The following is a 23,688-nucleotide window of genomic DNA, read 5'->3' as shown; positions in this document are numbered from 1 at the left end:
TCAAACAGCACACTAACAGATGTCAGTCTCATTCTGGAAAACAGGCTTATTACGTCTGTAAAATCAGATCTAGGTGTTCATATGCTGGTCAAGGAAATGGAAGCACAATTTTTTTTCTCTACACATAGTAGATTTTTGACAGTACTAATTACAGTTGTATCTGGGGAAAGGGTCTTTTCTAAATGAAAACTTATCAAATTTTATCTCAAGTCTAAAATGCCTCAAGATAAACTTTGTGCTTTTGCAATATTTCCTTAGAATGAGATGAAACAAAAAACCTTAGACTTTTACAGACGTTTGGAACAGTTTGCCAAACAGAAAGCAAGAAATCTTTCTTTTTAAGTACAGTTATATTACAACATGTTTTATAACAAAGTATAATGTATTGTTTTGTTTTTATAACATATAATAGCATATGTTCCTAGTGTAATGAAAATCTTAAGTCCAGAAGGTACTACTAAATTTACCTCCAATATTGCTAAAGCCAGCCCTGGAAAAGAGTCCAAAACGTAAATGTAAAGCTAAGGAAATTGGAGCTCTAACTTGATGTCTGCCTGGTAAAATAATGTGGGACATATCATCACCCCAGAAACAGTAAAGCCAGAGAATGACAATGCTCAAGCAATGAATAACATGCAACCACCTAAGGAATAAGGACTTCTAAACTGTAGATAATATTGCAGCTTGCACAATACAGTACATTACAAACAAGGGAATGTTTGCTGACAATTTGAAAAAAGACCAGTGAGACCTATGTGCACAAAGTCAAGTTACAAATTTGATTAATTATCTATATAAATAAAATTGTCCCCTATGTTTATGTCTATTTGTTCACTGAACCAGTTCTCACTAAAGTTTGCATGTGCCTTGCCATTGGTCCAACTTAAAATATAGGCTATGTGTCAATAGTGAAGAGGGGTTATAATGGGAGAAGGGCAGTTCCAAAACAGCTCCAACATGAGGACTACAGTTCCCATCAGGTGTCATAAGCTGAGCTGAGTCATGGAGTTTGAGTTGGAAGCAATTATTGGATAAAAATGTACTGACTCTGCCTACATGTAAAGTGTAATACCTGTATAATGTGTTAAAATTTCCATATTCACATATACTGATTTTTTTAAACAATTTTTTCTTCTTGACTTTTGATAAAACTATAACTTCTTTTTAGTCTTATGTTTAATGTTACTTGTAATTTACTTAATGTTTGTAAGCCACAACAACATTGCTATAGCATTTAAACCCAAACTATAACAGGGTAGAGTGCTAAAAATTAGCCTGATTCATGCAGGCAGTGCTGAAATACCTTATATCTTGTATGTTGTGTGTTTTCAATCAACATTGTAGATATATTAGTCTTATTATAATTAGTGGAGTTGGAGTTCAAATTCTGGTGCCAGAAATTGAGGGTCTGGAATCGGAGTTGGAGTTGAAGGTTTTGTGCACTGGCTCCACAGCCCTGAACGCGTGTGCTGTGGCAAGGATAGCATCGTCAGAATGTGCAAAGTTTTATAGCAGCCAAAGCAAAGCCAAAGCAGCCAAACCTCTTCTAAGACCACAGGTACATATAGTATTTCCTTCTCAATTTATTTGGACAACAATCAGAACTACAATTTTTGTCCAAGAGTACATCTTTTTGTCTAATTGTGTGTTGTGTTTAGCCAAGTTGAACTTAAAACAACTACTTTTCACCTGTTTATTTATACCCAGGCTATGTCGGATACTTAGGCTAGTTTTTTATTATTGAATTTCATGGGTTTTTGTTTTTACATGTTGTACAATGTTTATCAACTTGATGGCAAATAAGCGAATAAATACTGTCTTTATGTTTTTTGGTTTTTTTTTGTTGTTTTTTTGTAACATGCTAGTTCCATCAGTGACGCATACAATTGTTTTGGGATGAAATTATAATAATTCAGAAACAGCACTACTTTCCTAACAGGTAACAATTAAATGTGTCTTCCAGTTGAAAAGCGAATATGAGATTTGGTAGCATTGTATGGCCACATGTACACTGTAAAAATTAGGCTGTGGAAAGTGTGAAAGATTAGGCTGTGAAAATGAAAAGATATACTATATTACAAAAAAGATGTACCAGGGATGGGAAGGTCCAGAGAGGAGCAACTAGGCTTATTCCAGCACAAAGAAGTATGAGCTATGAGAAGAATTTGAAGGAGCTGAATCTTTTCATTTTAAGCAAACAAAGATTAAGAGGTGACGTGATCAAAGTGTTTTAAGATTATAAAACAAATTGGTACAGTGGATCCCAGCTGTTACTTTAAAATAAATTCTTCGAAAAGAACACGGGGTCACAGTTGGAAACTTGTCAAGGGCAGATTTTTTTCTTAAAACAAAGAATCATAGACACATGGAATAAATTACCAAGTAGTGTGGTGGAAAGTAGGACTTTGGGGACCTTAACTTCATTTTGGAAGATCTAGATGAATAAGGTACTTGGTCTGAATAGTCTTTTCTTGTCACAGTTGTTCTAATATTCTGTATTTTACTGAACATGGAAATGCATCTTGCCAATGCATTACAATACTTATGAGTACTTATGGAATAACTTAACTATCAATGGTTACTTATAGAATACCTTAACTTATCTGTTTATGCATTCATGCACCTATGATTTATATGCCAAGTGTTTCCTCAATAAATAAATATAATATGCATGTTAAACAGCAGCAATACTGAACATTCTGGTATTTCAATTTCATTGTTTATATTTGCTGTTCAAGGCTGTACAATCCACTGCTGATAAACTGCATCATAAAGTCGGCTAATCAGCTGCTTATTTGACAGTGATTCATCTTCAGTGAAAAGCACTGTCAACACACCCTAGCTTCAGAAACATTATGTGACCAGGCATGTTTATATTCAAGGGAGGCTTCTTGGCATGACTAACATAGCATGGACAAATGCCAAATCAGTTAGACTTTATATTATAGTACAATAATGCAAAAACTGTTTGCAATAAGACATTAAAGAGAAATAAAGTGCTGGTAAGAAAAGTATTATAAGGTTAATGAATTAAACATAGAGAACTATGAAATATATTCAAATAAATTTCAACATATGATTAAATTAGGATGGAGATGGACATTAATTATGGTGTGGAGTCTCATTCAGGTCTGTCAATGGATCTATAACAGTACGAAAGGCTGCTTCTAGTTTTGTACTGTAGTGGTTTTAATTCAGGATGGTAGATTAATCTTACAGAAAGGCCACTCTTTCTTCTATTTCTGACTAAGCTGAAAAAAGTTAAACTAAATCTCTGCTTCTCAAATCTCAGTCTCTCCTCTCTGTTGTTCTCTGACCAGCCAAGTATATTTGTAAGTAACTATCTGTATGGTCAAGGTGAGGTCACTCTTATACATATGTTTGCTTATCGTTTGCATCTGCTTTACAAAATTGATTATGGAGAGATATTTCGACAAAATGATCAGCCAATAATAGAGTGCAAGAATGGCAACATCTAAAAGGTCTGCATATTTTGTAAATGGAACAAAATATGTATGTATTGTAAAATATTATCTGTGAAAAGCTTATCTACCCAAAAAGTGTTGAAAATGACAATGGATAATTAGTCAGTCAGTCATTGTCCAACCCACTACATCCTAACACAGGGTCACAGGGGTCTGCTGGAGCCAATCCCAGCCAATGCAGGGCTCAAGGCAGGAACAAACCCCGGGCAGGGCGCCAGCCCACCACAGGGCGCACACACACACACATACACACCAAGCACACACTAGGGACAATTTAGGATCGCCAATGCACCTAACCTGCATGTCTTTGGACTGTGGGAGGAAACCGGAGTACCCGGAGAAAACCCACGCAGATACGGTGAGAACATGCAAACCCAGGTCTTCTTACTGCAAGGCAGCAGTGCTACCACTATGCCACCGTGCTGCCCTGGATAATTAGTATGTATAGATTAAGTTAATAAATAAACAATGATTTTATTTATATACATATATACATACATAAAATCAAAAAAGTATCAATTACTAAATTTTTTTGTGATGTGATCGAGGACCCCCTACTGGACATCCCATACAGTATATGCCAGATTCAAAACAAATTAAAGATATGGATTGAATCAAAAGAACAGGTTAAAAAGGTAGTTTAAAAGAATCAAATCAATAAAGTGAATAAAAATAGTTGTGGGCTCAAATCTCTCAGCTGACACTGTGTGAGTGTGGCCATGAACAAGTCACTTCACCTGCCTGTGTTCCAAATGGAAAAAACAAAAAAAAAATGTAACTACTTCTATCTCTCAAATGTTGCAAGTCACCTGGCACAGAGGCGTCAGCCAATAGTGAATGTGAAATATGTGTAACATTTACTTTGATCAATTTAATTAAAAAGAACCCTGACCATTTTAAAGGTGAAGGAATTAGTCTCACAATACAGAAATAAAATAAAAAGCAACTTCTTCTTCTTCTTTTAGCTGCTTCCGTTAGGGGTTGCCACAGCAGATCATCTTCTTCCATATTGTCCTGTCTTCTGCATCTTGCTCTGTTACACCCACCACCTGCATGTCCTCTTTCACCACATCCATAAACCTTCTCTTAGGCCTTCCTCTTTTCCTCTTTCCTGGCAGCTCTATCGTTAACATCCTTTTCCCAATATACCCACCATCTCGCCTCTACACGTATCCAAACCAGCGCAATCTTGCCTCTCTGACTTTGACTCCCAACTGTCCAACCTACGCTGACCCTCTAATGTACTCATTTCTAATCCTGTCCATCCTTTTCACACCCAATGCAAATCTTAACATATTTAACTCTGCCACCTCCAGCTCTGTCTCCTGCTTTCTCGTCAGTGCCACCGTCTCCAACCCATATAACACAGCTGGTTTCACTCCTGTCCTGTAGACTTCATTCTTGCTGAAACCCATCGGTCACAAATCACTCCTGACACTCTTCTCCACCCATTTCACCCTGCCTGCACTCTCTTTTTCACCTCTCTTCCACAATCCCCATTGCTCTGAACTGTTGATCCCAAGTATTTAACCTCATCCACCTTCACCAACTCTACTCCCTGCATCTCCCTTTCATTCACACACATGTATTCTGTCTTCTTCCTACTGACCTTCATTCCTCTCCTCTCCAGAGCAAACCTCCAACTCTCAAGTGTCTCCTCAACCTGCTCCCTACTCTCTCTACAGATCACAATATCATCAGCAAACATCATAGTCCACGGGGACTCCTGTCTAATCTCGTCTGTCAACCTGTCCATCACCATTGCAATTAAGACAGGCCTCAGAGCTGATCCCTGATGTAATCCCACCTCTACATTGAATGCATCCATCACTCCTACTGCAGTTCTCACCACTGTCACACTTCCCTCGTACATGTCCTGTACAACTCTTATATACTTCTCTCCCATTCCCGACTTCCTCATACAATACCACAACTTCTTTCTAGGCAGCCTGTCATATGCTTTCTCCAGGTTCACAAAGACAGAATGCAACTCCTTCTGGGCTTCTCTATACTTCTTTATCAACACCCTCAGAGCAAACATCGCATCCGTGGTGCTCTTTCTTGGCATGAAACCATACTGCTGCTCACTAATCATCACCTCACTTTTTAACCTAGCTTCCACTACTCTTTCCCATAACTTCATGCTGTGGCTCATCAATTTTTCCCCTTGTAATTACTACAGCTCTGCACATCCCCCTTATTCTTAAAAATCGGTACCAGTACATTTCTTCTCCACTCCTCAGGCATCCTCTCACTTTCCAAGATTCCATTAAACAATCTGGTTAAAAAGTCTACTGCCATCTCACCTAAACACCTCCATGCTTCCACAAGTATGTCATCTGGACCAACAGCCTTCCCATTCTTCATCCTCTTCATAGCTGTCCTTACTTCCTCCTTGCTAATCCGTTGCACTTCCTGATTCACTATCTCCACATCATCCAGCCTTCTCTCTCTCTCATTCTCTCCATTCATCGGCCTCTCAAAGTACTCTTTCCATCTGCTCAACACACCCTCCTCACTTGTGAGTACATTACCATCTTTATCCTTTATCACCCTAACCTGCTGCACATCTTTCCCAGCTTGGTCCCTCTGTCTAGCCAATCGGTACAGATCCTTTTCTCCCTCCTTAGTGTCCAACCTCTCATACAGTTCACCATACGCCTTTTCTTTAGCCTTCGCCACCTCTCATTTCACCTTGCGCCTTATCTCCCTGTACTCTTGTCTACTTTCTGCATCTCTCTGACTATCCCACTTCTTCTTAGCCATCCTCTTCCTCTGTATACTCTCCTGTACTTCCAAATTCCACTACCAGGTGAAATTAACATATTAATTAACATGCATTAACATAACACCAGAAATAAATAAACAGCAACGAACGCTGTTAAATAGGCTGTGTCATTGAAAGGCGACTAACTTACCTGTCATATGAAAATGAAAACACAGCAATTTGTGAGTAATTGAAAAGTATCTTTTTTGCCTACAACGTAAATGTGCGGAAAAATATTGATTATATTTTTTATTTTAAACAATAATATAAACACTCTATTTTTAATATTTTAGGGACAACCCATGATTAAACAAATTATCTTTTCAAGGGGGCTCGGGCCTCGTTAAAAGTCTCCAGTCTTCGGCTCCCAGCCATGTCGCAACCTGTTACAAGCGAAAACCTAGTTAATCTTTTCTTATTTAATTATTTAACATTACCTCCACCCGTCCTGCAGGTGGCGCTAATTCTCAAATGCTTTCTCAACATTTATTCCTCTCGGCCGTTGGAAGTCGCGCTCCCGCGCAGAAACCCGGCTATGATTTCGAGTCCTTAGCAACGGATCAACGCCGAGAGAAGGAGGTCATCTACGCAGGCGCACAGTAGGCGGCAAACCAGAATAATAACATGGATCCGCTGGAGGAGAATGAGACGATTTTGGTGCCTTCGGTAAGAAATTCTTCAATTCATTTGGAGGTAATACGTTTCCGAAAATTATGAATTTGCTCAATGTGTTCAGGAAACACACTGACTTCAGAAATTGGCACAAATATCTATTGTTTCGATTTGCCGATAGTGAAACTATGATTGGCTCCGACGTATGCAGCTGTCATAGCGCATAATATTTAAAATGTCGTTTCCAGTTTAGGGTTATGCGTTGTCTTTTGGTTCATATATGTCGTTATTAACACCCTGTCCGATTAATCACGAATGTACGAATGTAAAATGAGAACAACCTAACAAAACAATCAAGACTTGCAGGCTCTTGTTAATTATGTGACATATTAGTTCGTATTTTAGCGAAAGAAGCCCGCAACAATGTGTGACAGTGACAGACTGAGTAACCCACGATGCATTTTTTGAATACACATTGCCAGTACAGGGTCATGAAAGCTAGAACACAGTAGTTAAAAGCTCGTTCGTCTGCAAGGTACTCACCCACCCACCCAGACTTCTATTTAGGTCCGTACAATTGGTCAGAAAAAAGATGGATCTTACAACTTCAATAGTAGTGTATAGAATTCATTTAAGCTTTCATTAAGACTTCAAAAGTAGTGTATAGAATTCATTTAAGCTTTCATTGAGACTTTGTACGGTACAAAGGTTTATTAAATAAATGAAAGAGTAATAACTAGTTTAACCTGAGAGCAACAGGTTGTTGTTGCAGCTTCAGATCGATCCTACAGTTACTGCTGCTGTTTGATGTGCTTAACCCTCCAGTTTTGTGAAATGAGTCCTTGAAAGATGTAATTTGCACTGCACCTGTACAGTGATTAGGAATTATAACTTGGTACAGCAGAATAAATTAGTCACTTCTTGTTGTAAGTACAGTTGTGCTTGAAAGTTTGTGAACCCTTTAGAATTTTCTATATTTCTGCATAAATATGACCTAAAACATCATCAGATTTTCACTCAAGTCCTAAAAGTAGATAAAGAGAAACCAGTTAAACAAATGAGATAGACAAATATTATACTTGGTCATTTATTTATTAAGGAAAATAATCGAATATTACATATTTGTGAGTGGCAAAAGTATGTGAACCTTTGCTTTCAGTATCTGGTGTGACCCCCCTTTGCAGCAATAACTGCAACTAAACATTTCTGGTAACTGTTGATCAGTCCTGCACACCAGCTTGGAGGAATTTTAGCCCATTCCTCCGTACAGAACAGCTTCAGCTCTGGGATGTTGGTGGGTTTCCTCACGTTAACTGCTCGCTTCAGGTCCTTCCACAACATTTCGATTGGATTAAGGTCAGGACTTTGACTTGGCCATTCCAAAATATTAACTTTATTCTTCTTTAACCATTCTTTGGTAGAATGACTTGTGTGCTTAGGGTCGTTGTCTTGCTGCATGACCCACCTTCTCTTGAGATTCAGTTCATGGACAGATGTCCTGACATTTTCCTTTAGAATTCTCTGATAAAATTCAGAATTCATTGTTCCATCAATGAAGGCAAGCCATCCTGGCCCAGATGCAGCAAAACAGGCCCAAACCATGATACTACCACCACCATGTTTCACAGATGGGATAAGGTTCTTATGCTGGAATGCAGTGTTTTTCTTTCTCCAAACATAGAACTTTTTGGTTTAAGTGAAAAGAGTTATTTTGGTCTCATTCCGTCCACAAAACATTCTTCCAATAGCATTCTGGTTTGTCCACGTGATCTTTAGCAAAATGCAGATGAGCAGCAATGTTTTTTTTGGAGAGCAGTGGCTTTCTCCTTGAAACCCTGCCATGCACACCATTGTTGTTCAGTGTTCTTCTGATGAACATGAACATGAACATTAGCCAATGTGAGAGAGGCCTTCAGTTGCTTAGAAGTTACCCTGGGGTCCTTTGTGACATCACCGACTATTACACGCCTTGCTCTTGGAGTGATCTTTGTTGGTCGATCACTCATGGAGAGGGTAACAATGGTCTTGAATTTCTTCCATTTGTACACAATCTGTCTGACTGTGGATTGGTGGAGTCCAGGTTCTTTAGAGATGGTTTTGTAACCTTTTCCAGCCTGATGAGCATCAACAACTCTTTTTCTGAGGTCTTCAGAAATCTCCTTTGTTTGTGCCATGATAAACTTCTACAAACCTGTGTTGTGAAGAGCAGACTTTCATAGATCCCTGTTCTTCAAATAACACAGGGTGCCCACTCACACCTGATTGTCATCCCATTGATTGAAAACACCTGACTCTTAATTTCACCTTCAAACAAGCTACTAATCCTAGAGGTTTACATACATTTGCCACTCATAAATATGAAATATTCGATCATTTTCCTCAATAAATAAATGGCCAAGTATAATATGTTTGCCTCATTTGTTTAACTGGTTTCTCTTTGTCTACTTTTAGGACTTGAGTGAAAATCTGATGATGTTTTAGGTCATATTTATTCAGAAATATAGAAAATTCTAAAGGGTTCACAAACTTTCAAGCACAACTGTGTCTGTCCCACAGGAATGAAAATGCATACCCTTGGAATTGCATATTCTATCTCAAAAGACATATCAGACTTTTAATGTTTGAAATGCCCCCTTCATTGAGATGTTTTACTTCTGAACTATGTAATATACATCTTTATAAAATAATCTTGCTTAATTTAGAAAATTACAAGTTCTAGGTTAGCTGTAAATTTGATTATCAAGAGATTCAATGGCTATTAACTTTGAAGCATGTTAACATTTAATTAAAATAATACTCTTTAATTTTGTTTTGCTGTCTTGTACACCTCTATGATGGACTGACACACTGTCCAAGTTATGGTTCCTGTCTTGCACTGAATGTTGCCTGGAAAGGCTGGCTCTACATCATCATCAACATTTATTTATATAGCATGTTTTCATACAAATGATGCAGCTCAAAGTGCTTTACAAAATGAAGAAAGAAAAATGTAAAAATAAGATTAGGCAATACTAAGTAAAAAGGAATAAAGTAAGGTCAGATGGCCAGGAGGACAGAAAAAAAAAACAATACAACAAAATCTGCAGGTGTGCCAAGGCCACGGGACTGCCCAGCCCCGAATGGGCATTCTACCTAACCTTAATTATACAAATCAGAGGTTTACAGACTTCAAGTGGAAGAATTAGATGATGTTGATCATGTGGACATCTGGCCTTCAATCAATCAATGCAAGGACTGCATGGTGCCTTGAACAGCACCACCACAGAAAACCGGAACAAGAACAGCAGAGAAAGTAGGGGTTAGTACGGATTGCGGAGCCATGATAAAAATGATAATTAAATGCTTATACAGAATATCAGGGTTACACTAAAATGAAGCTATAAGAAAGCAATATTAAAATAATGGGTGTTTAGCAGTTTTTTAAAGTACTCTGCCGTATTAGCCTGGTGAATTTCTATTGGTAATCCATTCCAGATTTTAGGTACATAACAGCAGAAGGTTGCCTCACCACTTCTTTTACATTTAGCTCTTGGAGTTATGAGCAAACACTCATTTGAAGATCTAAGGGTACGATTTGGTGTGTAAGATGAGAGGCATTTTGAAATAAAGGATAGAGCAAGATTTTTTAAAGCTTTGTAAACCATAAGCAGTATTTTGAAGTCAATTCTAAATGGCACAGGTAACCAGTGTAGTGACCTCAAAACTGGAGAGATGTGCTCAGATTTTCTTTTCCTAGTTAAGATTATGGCAGCTGCATTCTGCATTTGTTGCAAATGATTGATGTGTTTTTTGGGTTGTCCTGAGAAGAGTTACAGTAATCTAGACGACTAAAAACAAAAGCGTGAACTAATTTTTAAGCATCTTGCAAAGTTATAAGGCATCTAAGTTTTGCTATATTACTTAAGTTAAAAAAATGCTGCCCATGTGATCTGATTAATATGGGATTTAAAATTTAGGTCAGAGTCAATAATTACTCCTAAATTCTTTACCTCTGTCTTGACGTTTAAGTCTAATGGATCAAGTTTATTTCTAATATCCTCATTATATCCATTTTTGCCAATCACTAAGATTTCTGTTTTCTCAGTATTTAGTTTGAGAAAATTACTACTCATCCACTCAGAAACACATGTAAGACATTGGGTCAGTGAACCAAGAGAGTTGGGGGTCATCAGGCGCTATTGATAAATACAGTTGTGTGTCGTCGGCATAGCTGTGGTAATCTCACATTATGCCATGAGATAATCTGACCTTTCACATGACCCAAAAATTGATAAGCAGGTTAAAAACATATTTTATAATATGATGGTTTAACATGGCTCTTAGGATTTTTGGGTGTTGACAGGAGTCTTGGCAGGAGGGGTATAAAGCAACATTTCACTGCAGGAAGTAGGGAGCCTCCTGGGAGTGGTAAGCATTGTGAGTGTTCTGGTGCCTGTGATTTGCAAGTGTAGGAAAGGAAGACTTAGGAGGAAACAGGCTGATTCTCCCTTAAGGTACTTCATGGTTTTTGACTTTGCATTTTCCACATCCTTTGAATGAGAGAGGTTCTGAGGAACAGGAAGCTGATTCAAGAAAAAGAGGGGGGAAATAAATGGTCAGGGTTTGGTTATCATGTGAAGGTGAGTGAGTAGCTGAGTTAATGAGGGTGTCGAAACCTGCAAAGGAAAGCCTAGAAAAGTCGAAAGGCATCTTGCTTTATTCTCTTTTGTTTATAACTCTGTTCTTCTTTGATTGATAGATAGATAGATAGATAGATAGATAGATAGATAGATAGATAGATAGATAGATAGATAGATAGATAGATAGATACTTTATTAATCCCAAGGTGAAATTCACATACTCCAGCAGCAGCATACTGGTACAAAAAAACAATATTAAAGAGTAATAAAAATGTAGGTAAAAACAGACAATAACTTTGAATAATGTTAACGTTTACACCCCCGGGTGGAATTGAAGAGTCGCATAGTTTGGGGGAGGAACAATCTCCTCAGTCTGTCAGTGGAGCAGGACAGTGACAGCAGTCTGTCACTGAAGCTGCTCCTCTGTCTGGAGATGACACTGTTTAGTGGATACAGTGGATTCTCCATAATTGATAGGAGCCTGCTGAGTGCCTTTGTTAGTATTTTGTTAGTATTCCTTCTTATTGTGTTTATTTTAAAGATAAGCACACCATTATTTTCACTTTTGGCTTAAGCATTATTATTCTGTGCACGGGGTTACCTTCCAACAAAATATTTGTATTTAAATAGGTATTTATTATTTTTAAATATAACAGCAATTTTGTCTTATTTAGATGACTGTCCTATTGTTCCAGTGTGGTGCTGAGGTGTCACCAGCTGCACTCGGGTCCCAATCCAGGTGGTTCTTCATGTGGTGGGTGCGGCAACACAATATCAGCGCATGCTCCTATCCTTACACACAATTCAGCCCTTGAAATGTACTTACCATATTTCATGGTCTAGTTTCTGTTGCACCTCAGTTTAAACATGAAAAAACTGATTTTTTTTTTTAGTATTATGGCATTTGTGAGCTATTATTTGGGTTATGTTATCATTTTTTGAGGCCTTTCAGGGTTGACAGTACATCTAAAACCCTAAGGGAAGCAGTGATGAGTAAAATGTAATTAAGTGATGATGATGACTTGTTTGCTTTGAGTTGTTGTTGTTGTTGTCGTCTCGCAGTTTCAGAAGCTTAGACACTATGTGTAACGTTTGCTAATTTGTTTGCAAGAATTTTTGTTAGGATTGCACTGTTTTCAGGTCACATCCTAAAGATGCATTTGTCAGGTTAATTGGTAACTTTTATTTGATCCTGTACAAGTTAATGTGTTGTTCGAGTGAGTATGCCCTTCATTGTACGTTCCATGTTTGTTCTCTTCTTTGCTCCTGATGTTGACAAGATGGGGCATTCTTTGTTGGAATCTGAGGAGAATTAAGATAAATTCTTCCTAAAGCACAGTAAAATCCATTAAAATAAACAGAGAAAATACATTATGCCTACGATCCTGTGGAAATTGGATAACAAATGGAATATCCCATAAAGAACTGAACTGGTCAGGAAGGGGTAATTCTGTAGGAGATTATACAGTCGTGTGGAGCAAGATTCTGTTGAATAATGAGACCAAAATGGACTGTTTTGACTTCAAGGCTGTTCAACACATTTGATTCACTTGTAAACCTGCATACTGACCTGAGAAAACCATCCCTGCCTGTGTTTTGTTTTAGCTTTTCTTATGTTTTTATCATTATATGACTTAGAAGGCTTTTGTAAGGCTAGAAATTATAAGGAAATCAACAGTGTAGTAAGAAATCCTGAAAAGAAGAAAAAGTAAAAGGTAGTGAGGTTTCTTAGAATCCTAAGATTGTGGAGAAGATTTTTCAAGGAGGACAGTGACCCAAAAACATATAGCCAGAGATAATGGTACACTCTGGGATGATGGAAATATAAATGAATCAACCAAAATTAAAAAGCCAAAGCTTGGTGGACACCCCATCTGTTAGCTTGTGGTAGGTGTCAGATTTTAAGTATTGGCAATTTTTCATAGAAAAATGGAAAAAAAATAGTTAGGGGATGTACCAAATTAGCCTTTGTTCACTTTTACACAAGGCCAATTATTTTTTGCTCTAGGGAGTGTTGTGCCGTGTTGTTATAGCCTTCTTGCTGGACTATTTTTTTTCTGTCATTTTGGTATGCTAACTTTAAATCTATTATTTGTGTTTTTATTTATTGAGTCAAGTTGAGTTTGTTTTCTACAGTGTTTTTGTACTGGCTACTGTAATGCCGCTGTTTCCTCTGTGATCAACGAAATATCTATTATATTTTTATAGATAGATAGATACTTTATTAATCCCAAGGGGAAATTCACAATTTATAGTTACTGTGCGTCTAAATAGGTACTACTCATATGTGGTTTACCCTGTAAGCTTGTAACTGCACAAGCATTTTGTCTTTAACTGTTAACTGGCATATCATTAATTATATGGTTGAATGTATCTTCTACTGCATTTATTTTAATAATGTAATAAGTGTGTACTTTTTCACCTAAGAAACATTGTTTCCCAGGCCATCCAGTTACCTGTTCAGAACCATATGCTGTTTGTTTTAGAGCATCCTTTTTGAATCTTTGTTGGCTTTTATTAAGTTTATTGTTTTCATTTTTTTATTTTAGTTTCTATATTTTGTATGGGATTAAAGTATTGCTTATTATATATTTTTAATTGCTGAGAACCATTTGCATTCCTTCTTACGGATTATAATTACAATCTTTCTGGTTAACAGGTACTGTTTCTATCTGTTTTTGTTGGCAGGTGATTCCATCATATTATTTTTATTTGAGTTAATTAAAAATGCATTTTTGTGCAAGTCTACTGTAACACAGCATAGACTAAAAACAAAGGCCTAGGGATTTTAACTGAAGAAAACTGTTCTAAAAGACAAAATAAGCCCACCACTAGAAACCTCATTGTCTCCTAATGCTACTTTATTGAATGTTTTGTCAATTTTTTTGTCGTTTCCAGATAACAATTTTGATCTTGTAATTGTGCAAAAAAACCTATGAATTTCTTCTTAAATTATTTACTCTAATCTGGAAATGAAGCACTTCTGTACTGATAATGACTAAGCAATTTAATGGAGTATGTTTCTTCTCACAATTTTTTTTTTGTCTCCCACAGGCTATAGTGACAACTCCACCTTTGATGCGTAACAGTCGCCCGGAGGAGCTGTTGAGCCAGAGCAGCTCTCCTGGAAGTGGTACACAAGTATCCAGTGCCAGTGGATTCTCTCTGGGGGAGGCTATTGTTCAGAGAGCAAAACAGGTTAGCCTCTTGCTCAGAACACCAGTTTTTTTTTTTAAAGTAGTAATTCAAATAAGTTCAGTTCAATTTATTAATTTCAATTTATTATCATCATGCATATCAGTACAATAAAAAGGATTGTTGCTAGTCTCATAGTTATGTTTCCATGAAACCTGCAGCAACAATAAAGTTAATTTAAAAGGCTCTTAACTTTATCTTTAACTTTAAAGTATTGCTAGACACTATAATAAATATAGCCTTGAGGAAGGGAAAGAATGCTTGTGTAGCACAGGATAGATAGAAGTTTTCTGCCAGGGGAAATTAGGCTTATTACAGAAGCTCAATAAATAAATGTCACTAACTCACTCTAGGGTCTCAACACATAAAATAATGTGTAAAAAGGAAGAAAACTTCTGACTTGACAGTTACAGTCAGAATGAGGCATTTTGTAGACATAGTACTATTTGTATAAAGGAGCCCCAGTAGTGTTAGTGTGTCAAAGAGAGGATGTGCAGCTTTGTTCATAATGGCACTGACTTTTGTTTTCATTCTTTCCTTTTCTACTACCTCCAGGGATTCAAGAGTATGCCCCACAACTGAAAATGCCCTGTTAATTAGGTTGTTGATTTGGTGAGACTCTCTTGAAGTGACGTTACTGGCCCAGTACACCACAGCATACAAAATCACACTGGGCTTCACAAAGTAGAATATTTGAAGGATATTACTACCCACATTAAATGAATGTAGTCTCCTTCGAAAAAAAAAAAAAATTGCTTTGTCCTTCCTTACATAATTCCTCTATGTTACGAAGCCAGTTCAGCCTGTCATTGATGTGGACCACCAAGTACTATCAATTACCTCTACCTCCACTCCCTGAATAGTGACAAGGCATAGAGGCTGTTTGGCATGGCAAAGTCAATAAGCATTTCTTTGGTTTTACAAATTGTAGCTTGCAAACAATTCTTACTGCACCAAGAAACTAAGTTCTCCGCCTGACTCCAATTCTCCGTCTCATCACGTATATCACTACACCCCACAAGTGCAGAATCATCTGAAAATTTGAGCATGTGACATGATCTGTTGTTATATTTATAATCTGTGGTGTACCACATAAAGAGAAAAGGCGACAACAATGTTCTTTGTAGTGCTCCAGTACTGTTCACATCCACATCAGTCATACAGTTTTTAAGCTTCACAAACTACGATTTGCCTAACAGATGACCACTATCCAGGACACCACAGACTAATCCACCTGCGTTTCTCTGAGGTTATCCCTTAATAGGAATAGCAGGATAGTATTGAAGACACTGGAGACAAAAAAAAAAATCCTTACAGTGCTGCCAGCTTTGTCCAGATGAGCTTTGTGGAGCAGATAGATAATTGCATACTCCACTCCAGTCTTTGCCCAATAGGCAAACTGTATTGGTTCCAAGTGGTCTACCATAAAGGGACTCATACAGTATAGTCTAAGACCGGCCTCTCAAAAGTCTTAGTGATGTGAGACGCAAGAGCCCTGGGGCCTTATGTATAAACAGTGCATACGCACACAAAAATGTTGCATACTCCCGTTTCCACGCTCACTTTGAGATGCATAAAAACTAAACTTGCCGTAAGCCACACACATTTTCACAGCAGGGTTCCCATTGCACATGCATTTTTCTGCTCAGTTTTGCAAACTAGCGGTACCCAGTGTCAAAGCAGTGCTACTATTTCTGTGGTCAACTTTTCTTTTTTAGATTCACATATATGATATGGGTTTTATCAAATACACCAAAATGAATTGCATATCATTTACAAATTTAATTCACTTGATTGTAATCATTCTGTAACAATATAATGGTGCATGGAATGGCAAAACTATTCCAACTACCTTGGTTGCATTAGTGTTGTTAGAAGACATTGCAAATGGAAGAATTAGAAGAGAGCGCATATTTACAGATAATGACTGGCTTCTAAGTCGATTTTGATTTCCAAGAGCTATCCTCTTGGAGCTGTGCGCTGAACTGGTGCTGGCTTTACAAACAAAGGCAGACTTTTAGGAATTGTGTTCTATCTGTTCCTTTGCAAGTTCTGTCCTCTCTCAGGTTTTTAGCTGCAGGAGCTTTTCAACTTGAACTTGGTGACTGATCAGGTATTTCACAATCATCACTGAGTCGCACCATGTCAACTCTATAGGATGGTATTGTCCGCTTGTCATACAGATATATAAGATTTTCTTACACTGGTTGAAATGGCAAACATAAAAGCGTAATTCATAGCAGTGTCCACTTTTCCAAATTTAAACGGAGCAGTCAACTGCACACAAATTGCTTTGGCAACGACGCCAGACAAGTTAAATCAACCAGGAATGAATCACCAAAAAATGAGCTGACATTGCATCATATATAGCTGGAAAACCTATAAAAACTGCAGCATCGCACAGTCACAGGTGCTTTTTCCAAGTAGTGTGGCAAAAGCAAGTGGTTCTTTAAGGACAGTGAGCCACCTCAAAAGAAAGAGCATAGAATCAGTCGTTGTGGCGCTTGGTGCCATCATTACGCTATAAAAGCACCTTCAGAGAGTAAATTTGCTTATGTAAATAGAAAGCATTTCCACTCTATTAATGTGCTGCTCTGTAGTGCACAGAAGTATGCCGCAGTGTGCAAGCATGTACCTGAACAGATGTGCTATTGTAAACCTGACCCTGACCCACCAAATGATCAGCCTGATCAGACAACGTTACAACTTCGTTTGAATGTAATTAGCAGAATGTAAAAACAGGTAATCAGATGGCAGCATTTATTTTTCAACCAATTCATTTCATTTGTGGTCAGTATCACATAGTTCAGCCCTCATATTCTTTAGTTCATTGGCCATATCTCTTATGGCATCCACTGTTGCAATTTGTGACTCCTGTACAGTCCATCAGTACACAGCTAGATGGCCTCCCAGTGGTTTCCGAGGCAGAATTGTGTGTGCAGCCAGCATCCGAAGATGTATTCGGCACAGTAGCATCATCACCTCCTGACTATTGCATGGGGTTCAGTTTTTGAAATATTGTCTGAAACAGAATAAACAGACAATGGGCTGCGACTCACCTTTTCACGTCAGCTGTGATATCTGACAACTTTTTTTTCTTTCGGGGACTGTGTGACATTCCGAACTTGAACTTTTGAGTGTCTCCGCCATGCTTTTGTTTCTTATACCACTGCATAAGCCAACAAATGGTAGTTTTTCCATGCCTCCTCTTCGCATTTGCTGAAATTCTTTATTTTTTTCATGTGCCTTTTCCATTGTTTTTTAACCAAACACTGAACGTAAGGTGATATTTTTATTAATTTGCCTATTAAAATATGCAAAATTCTAGGAGGAAATGTGGTGGGGCTGTAGACGCATGAACGTTTGTTACATTTCACGTTCATTGGGATTTGTAAAGGGGAAGTGCATGGAAATTGGTGTACGCACTGATTTTTGCATCTGGATTTTTTTGTGCGTATGCACATTTCCACTTTTGTCCGTACTGTTTTAGTATGAATTCTACACATGGCATTATACGTGAGGCCCCTGATCTCTAGTTGTTCGGTAATGAGGAACAGGAATGTATTCCTGAGTAGCAACACTTTTTTGCAGCCTTAATGACAGACTGACCAGATGACGAAGGACACCTCAAAGTTGGTCAGCATCGACCTAAAGAACTCGAGGGCTGACTCCATCTGGTCCCACAGCTTAGTCATTAGGTCATTAGCTATAGATAGTAAATAATGATGGTCACAAGTGGACTCATCACTGGTCATTCTAGTTGAAGAAGTAGTAGTAGTTGTTGATGTAGAAGGGATAATATGTGGTACTGCTCATTGGAAGAAGGTAGCAGTAAGAAGGGAAAATCAATGAGAAAAGTTGTTTAGGGCATTATCTTTGGCCACGTCCCCTTCTAGTACCTGAGCTCTGGATTACTTAAGTCCAGTAATGATGCCCAGTCCATTCCAGACATCTTCCATGATATTCTGAATGAGTTTGTTTTCCATTTTAGCTTTGTAAGCTCTCTTTCCTTCACTCAGCTTTTGCTTCGGCACTCACTGGGCATCCTTCAGAACCTCTTTGTCATCTAATTTCAATGCTTTTTTTTTTTTTTTTTTTCCCCTTCAGAAAACTATTTAGCTTCTTAGTAATCCAGGGTTGTTTGTTTGGCTAGTTACTCCCTGCCTTTGAGGAAAGAGCTTTAGCCAAGTCCGCCTTTGATGAGTCCAAGATAAATCCAAAACCTCAACTAGTTGAGATAAAGTCAAGAACACGTTTAAAGGGGGGGTCAAGACAGAGTCCAAAACCAAGCATTAACTAGAATTTAACAAGTTCCCACCCAAATTTGCTAATTATCTGATGGTGCAATTGAGATTTAGCTCCCCTGCAGATTCACTTTAGACAATGGATTAAAGCAAGGAAAATGATCTCACCAGTTGCTGAATGGGAGCATACACAGCTTGATTTTTAAATACATATAGTCTTGCACATCAAGCTATAAAAAAAACTGTTTTTTGTTTTTTTTAGCATGACTATTTTGCAATTCACAAAGTAGAACAACTGCATAGGTAGGTTAAAATTGGGCTATGTTATTTATTTCAAATAACGTTTTTCACCTGTCATTACTCAAAACTCTATAGAAATGCTGTATGTAATTATATTTTCGAACACAATATTGAAAACACATAATTTATCTTATTCTTGACAGAAAAACAGATTATGGTCAAACAGATTGATGTTTTTCTTTTAATCTACAAAACTGAAAACAACAAGATTACATTAAAAACATGTTTTTTTAGCTGTTGTATCGTAATATACACAAGCTTCCAACTGCAGTCTTCATAAATCATGTAACTCAAGTTTGCCAAGTTGATAGAAGTTAAAGAACATTGCTTTCTTAAAAAAAAAAAAAAAACACAGTTCCACACCAAATAATCTGCACAATGATGCACACTAGTGTAGGTTATATCTAGTTAGCTAAAACATTTTTAAATCTAATATTGATTGTAGGTAAGTTTTTATAACATGCACATCAAGAAATGAATAGGAGTTTTCTGGCTACAATGGCTATGTTTGTTTGAATGTTTTGTAGTTACAGAAGGACAGATTAAGCTGGTGTGCTTTTAGGGACAGATCAAGAGAGCAGCCTTCTAATGAACAGGGGTCAATACATTTAAATTTTTACAGTTTAATTACTCAGACCTAGATGCTAATTAAAAATTAAAGTCAAACTCAGTTGCATAGTCTTACTCCAGTTGTCAAAAGACATTCTCTTGTTTTCAAATGACCAGATGTGGTGTTTGATGTGTAGTTCTCCTGGTCTGTGTTGTATAAACTACCCAGCAGCCATATTTGAGTAAAAGTAGAGCTAGAAAATGAGTCTAATAAAAGTTTTAAAGTATCCTATATATACGTACTTATATATCAAAAGTACAAGTAAATATAGGATCTTTGCTTGTTTTATACAGTGTGTAGTCAAAAATGTTATATACACTGAAAATAATCCAGGCTGCATTCTTTTTGCCAAACAAACATTTTATTAAAATTAAAGAAAAAAACTAACCACAATATACGTTGTAATATAACTGTACAAACATACCAGGTTGTTCTTTCCATTCACTCTTCAGTTTCTAAGGCCCACCTAGAGTATCATGTCTATACTTCTCTAAAGATAGGCAATATGGAATAGGGAGCTGCTTAGGGAAGGGTGCAATTAATTTTCATTTTCATACATATGTGCATTAGGTGTGGCCTTAAAAACTTTTTTGAGGAAAATAATACCTTTTTATTTGAGAATTATTTTAGTAACATAGTGCATCTGTTAGGGAGGGCTAGGACACTTTGGTCACCTGTTTAATTGTATGTAGCTAATATACCTTAATGGCTGCGTCCAAGATTGCATTATACCGCGCTGAATAGAATGTCAAAGTAGTCTTCATGCCTGTACAACACATGCTTTTCTGACACAGTTTTTAGTGTGGTAGCATGAAATTTCTAATGCACTCTCAACTTTTGCTAACACTTACCTCTCTGTTTTTGGAGGTTTGATCAAGAGTTTCTGAAAACCAGTATTTCACTTGACAAAACATATTTCATGCGGTACAAGAAGTCTTTCATTCACTGAAAATTAAAAAGGTCTTTTAAGTAAAGCCTTTTTGTTTTCCCAAGAAATTGTTGTTTGTCATCTTTAACTGAGTTTAAAGAAGACAGGACTGTGACAGAGTCACCTGCAGATCCATCCATCTTTATTGTGATATTGCACATATAAAACTAGAACTATAGGTTTCTTGTTCTAATCACTAAAGTAACAGCAGCTTAAAGTAGTGGCATGCAGCATGTAGTACACTGGGGAGTATGCTACCTGGAAAAGGTGTATTTTAAGTGGCTGACTGAGTAAAGCATTGTATTTATGTCACACTTTTGTTTACTGGTTTAATATTGCAGTAACAAAAGTGTCTTTAAATAAGGATAAGAGTAAAAATAGACATTTGCAGTTGAAAATGTAGTTAAATAAAATTGAAAGTAGACAGAAAATGTTATTTTCAAATTAAAGCAGAGATATTCTCAAAACATACTCTAGTAAAGTAACAAAGTAGATTTAAAACAGAGGCTAACTGCTGTAATGAAGGATAATGATAAGAAATTATTACAAAGAGAATGAGAGTTCTAATCATGACAAACAAACAAGCATTTATTGCTAGTCTTACTATTACAGAAACTTGCAGTAACAAAACAGGACATTGTGCATTGACACAGAAGATATAAATTTTTGTTCCAGCAATTACTATAAAAATCATTAAATATCACTAAAAAAAAAATTATCAACTTACAAACAATAATTGATGTAAACATGCAGAATGTATCAGATAGAGCAAGCACCAATCACATTGTACAAGTTACAGAGCTACAGATGATAGCTTTAATGTAATATGATCATGCTATGTATTTGTTGTTTCCAATTGTCAGACATTCATTCCCTGGTGCTTCATGGGGCTCAAGGCACTTGCACTCCACTTTCTGTAGACCTCAGTATGCCTCATGCTACTAGGCCATGCTTGATCTCTCTCTGTGCCATTATTATGAAAAAAGCAGATAAATTGACACATTTTTTTCTTATTAAGGATATGAATACAGTGAATTGTAAAAAAAAAAAAATTCATCATAGTGTGCCTTTATTAGTCCATCACATATTTATGAACATTTGTATGAATTTGTTTAAAAGCAGATAGATTTGTGGTGGTCTTGTTCAGTTAATTTTTTCAGTATTAATGTGTACATATAGCAGCATGTTACAAAACATTATTACTTTGTATAATAAGGTTTAATTATAAGTGGGTTTAATTGTACCTGGAGGCTAAACCAGAAATTATGAAACAAGGCTAGTATTACAAACTGAGGCCACTTCTTGTTTTTTACAAAATGTATTAATTTGGGGGCGGCACGGTGGCGCAATGGGTAGTGCTGCTGCCTCGCAGTTGGGAGACCTGGGGACCCGGGTTCGCTTGAACATGGTGTTCGTTATGGACAATCCGTGACGAGCACAGAAGTCCAATAACAAAACACCGCTCGGGTTCAGATCGGGGGGCCATTCCTCCCAATCACGCCCTTCCAGGTCTCACTGTCATTGCCCACGTGAGCATTGAAGTCTCCCAGCAGAACGAGGGAGTCCCCAGAAGGTATGCCCTCTAGCACCCCCTCCAGGGACTCCAAAAAGGGTGGGTACTCCGAACTGCTGTTCGGTGCATACGCACAAACAACAGTTAGGACCCGTCCCCCCACCCGAAGGCGAAGGGAGGCTACCCTCTCGTCCACCGGGGTAAACCCCAATGTACAGGCTCCAAGTTGGGGGGCAATAAGTATACCCACACCTGCTCGGCGCCTCTCACCGGGGGCAACTCCAGAGTGGTAGAGAGTCCAGCCCCTCTCAAGGAGATTGGTTCCAGAGTCCAAGCTGTGCGTCAAGGTGAGTCCAACTATATCTAGCCGGAACCTCTCAACTTCGCGCACTAGCTCAGGCTCCTTCCCCTTCAGAGAGGTGACATTCCATGTCCCAAGAGCCAGTTTCTGTAGCCGAGGATCGGACCGCCAAGGTCCCCGCCTTCGGCCACCACCCAACTCACACTGCACCCGACCTCCTTGGCCCCTCCCATAGGTGGTGAGCCCATGGGAAGGGGGACCCACGTTGCCTCTTCGGGCTGTGCCCGGCCGAGCCCCATGGGTGCAGGCCCGGCCACCAGGCGCTCGCCATCGAGCCCCACCTCCAGGCCTGGCTCCAGAGTGGGGCCCTTCTGCAACACCTGGCAAACCTATACTTCATTTAGTTTCAATAGTTTCCTTGTTGTTATTTTTTAAAGCCTCAGGTCATCTTTTGCAAAGTTTGCAAGTTGTGGATGTTTGTTTGTATTTGATTTTTTAGGGTTTGGAACCATGGTACCAGTTACAATCAGAAGAGGATTTTGGGTTGCTTCCAGGATCCTCTGTGACCTTGCCCTCTGAACATACAGCTACATATGGGGTAGATGATTTGCCAAGCCTGGAAGAAGGCTTTATAACAATGACTAAGGAACCTGAATATATGAAAGGAAAAGACCTATTGTTTACACCAAAGCTTGGTAAATAATGTTAAGTTATTTTCATGAATAAAGGAAAATGTGTGTTTAACAAGTTTTTTTTTTTTCTCCATAAGCTCACTTTTATTTACTGACTTATTTTCATAATGAAGTTCAATGTAGCATCCCACAGACCTAAATAGAACAGGCGACTCTGTCTCCAGCAACAGTCTACAGGTACAAAAAAGCCAGCTGAGTGATCCAGTGTGACCTAGGTCTTTCAACAGTTGTCTGTGCCCAATACAGATTCCATGGTAACACCTAAGAGACCACTTCAATACATTCAAAAATCACCTACACTCCATTCTGAGAAGCAGCGTTGTTGTACTCCAAGATCCTCATTTACTGCTGAGCTCTTTACCCTGCCAAAGGAATTGAGTCCAACATCTCTGAAGAAACACATTTTGTATGCTTGTATTTGC

The 23,688-nt window shown here is 37.9% G+C and overlaps 1 protein-coding gene across 1 annotated transcript in view; it reads left to right on the top strand.

Moving 5' to 3' along the window:
• Window positions 1–6,781: 6,781 nt before the first annotated feature.
• Window positions 6,782–23,688, top strand: part of LOC127527956 (uncharacterized) — a 35,467-nt gene continuing 18,560 nt past the window's right edge. The window contains exons 1-3 of the mRNA XM_051928362.1: window positions 6,782–6,918; window positions 14,538–14,681; window positions 23,074–23,269. Of these exons, the coding sequence (XP_051784322.1) occupies window positions 6,877–6,918; window positions 14,538–14,681; window positions 23,074–23,269 (382 nt within the window). The 5' untranslated portion in view covers window positions 6,782–6,876. The remainder of the gene's footprint in view (window positions 6,919–14,537; window positions 14,682–23,073; window positions 23,270–23,688) is intronic.

The sequence above is a fragment of the Erpetoichthys calabaricus genome, chromosome 5 (genome assembly GCF_900747795.2).
Source record: "Erpetoichthys calabaricus chromosome 5, fErpCal1.3, whole genome shotgun sequence".
Classification (NCBI taxonomy): Eukaryota; Metazoa; Chordata; class Cladistia; order Polypteriformes; family Polypteridae; genus Erpetoichthys; species Erpetoichthys calabaricus.
Note: the sequence above shows the minus strand (reverse complement) of the source record. Positions and strands in the feature narration are given on the sequence as shown.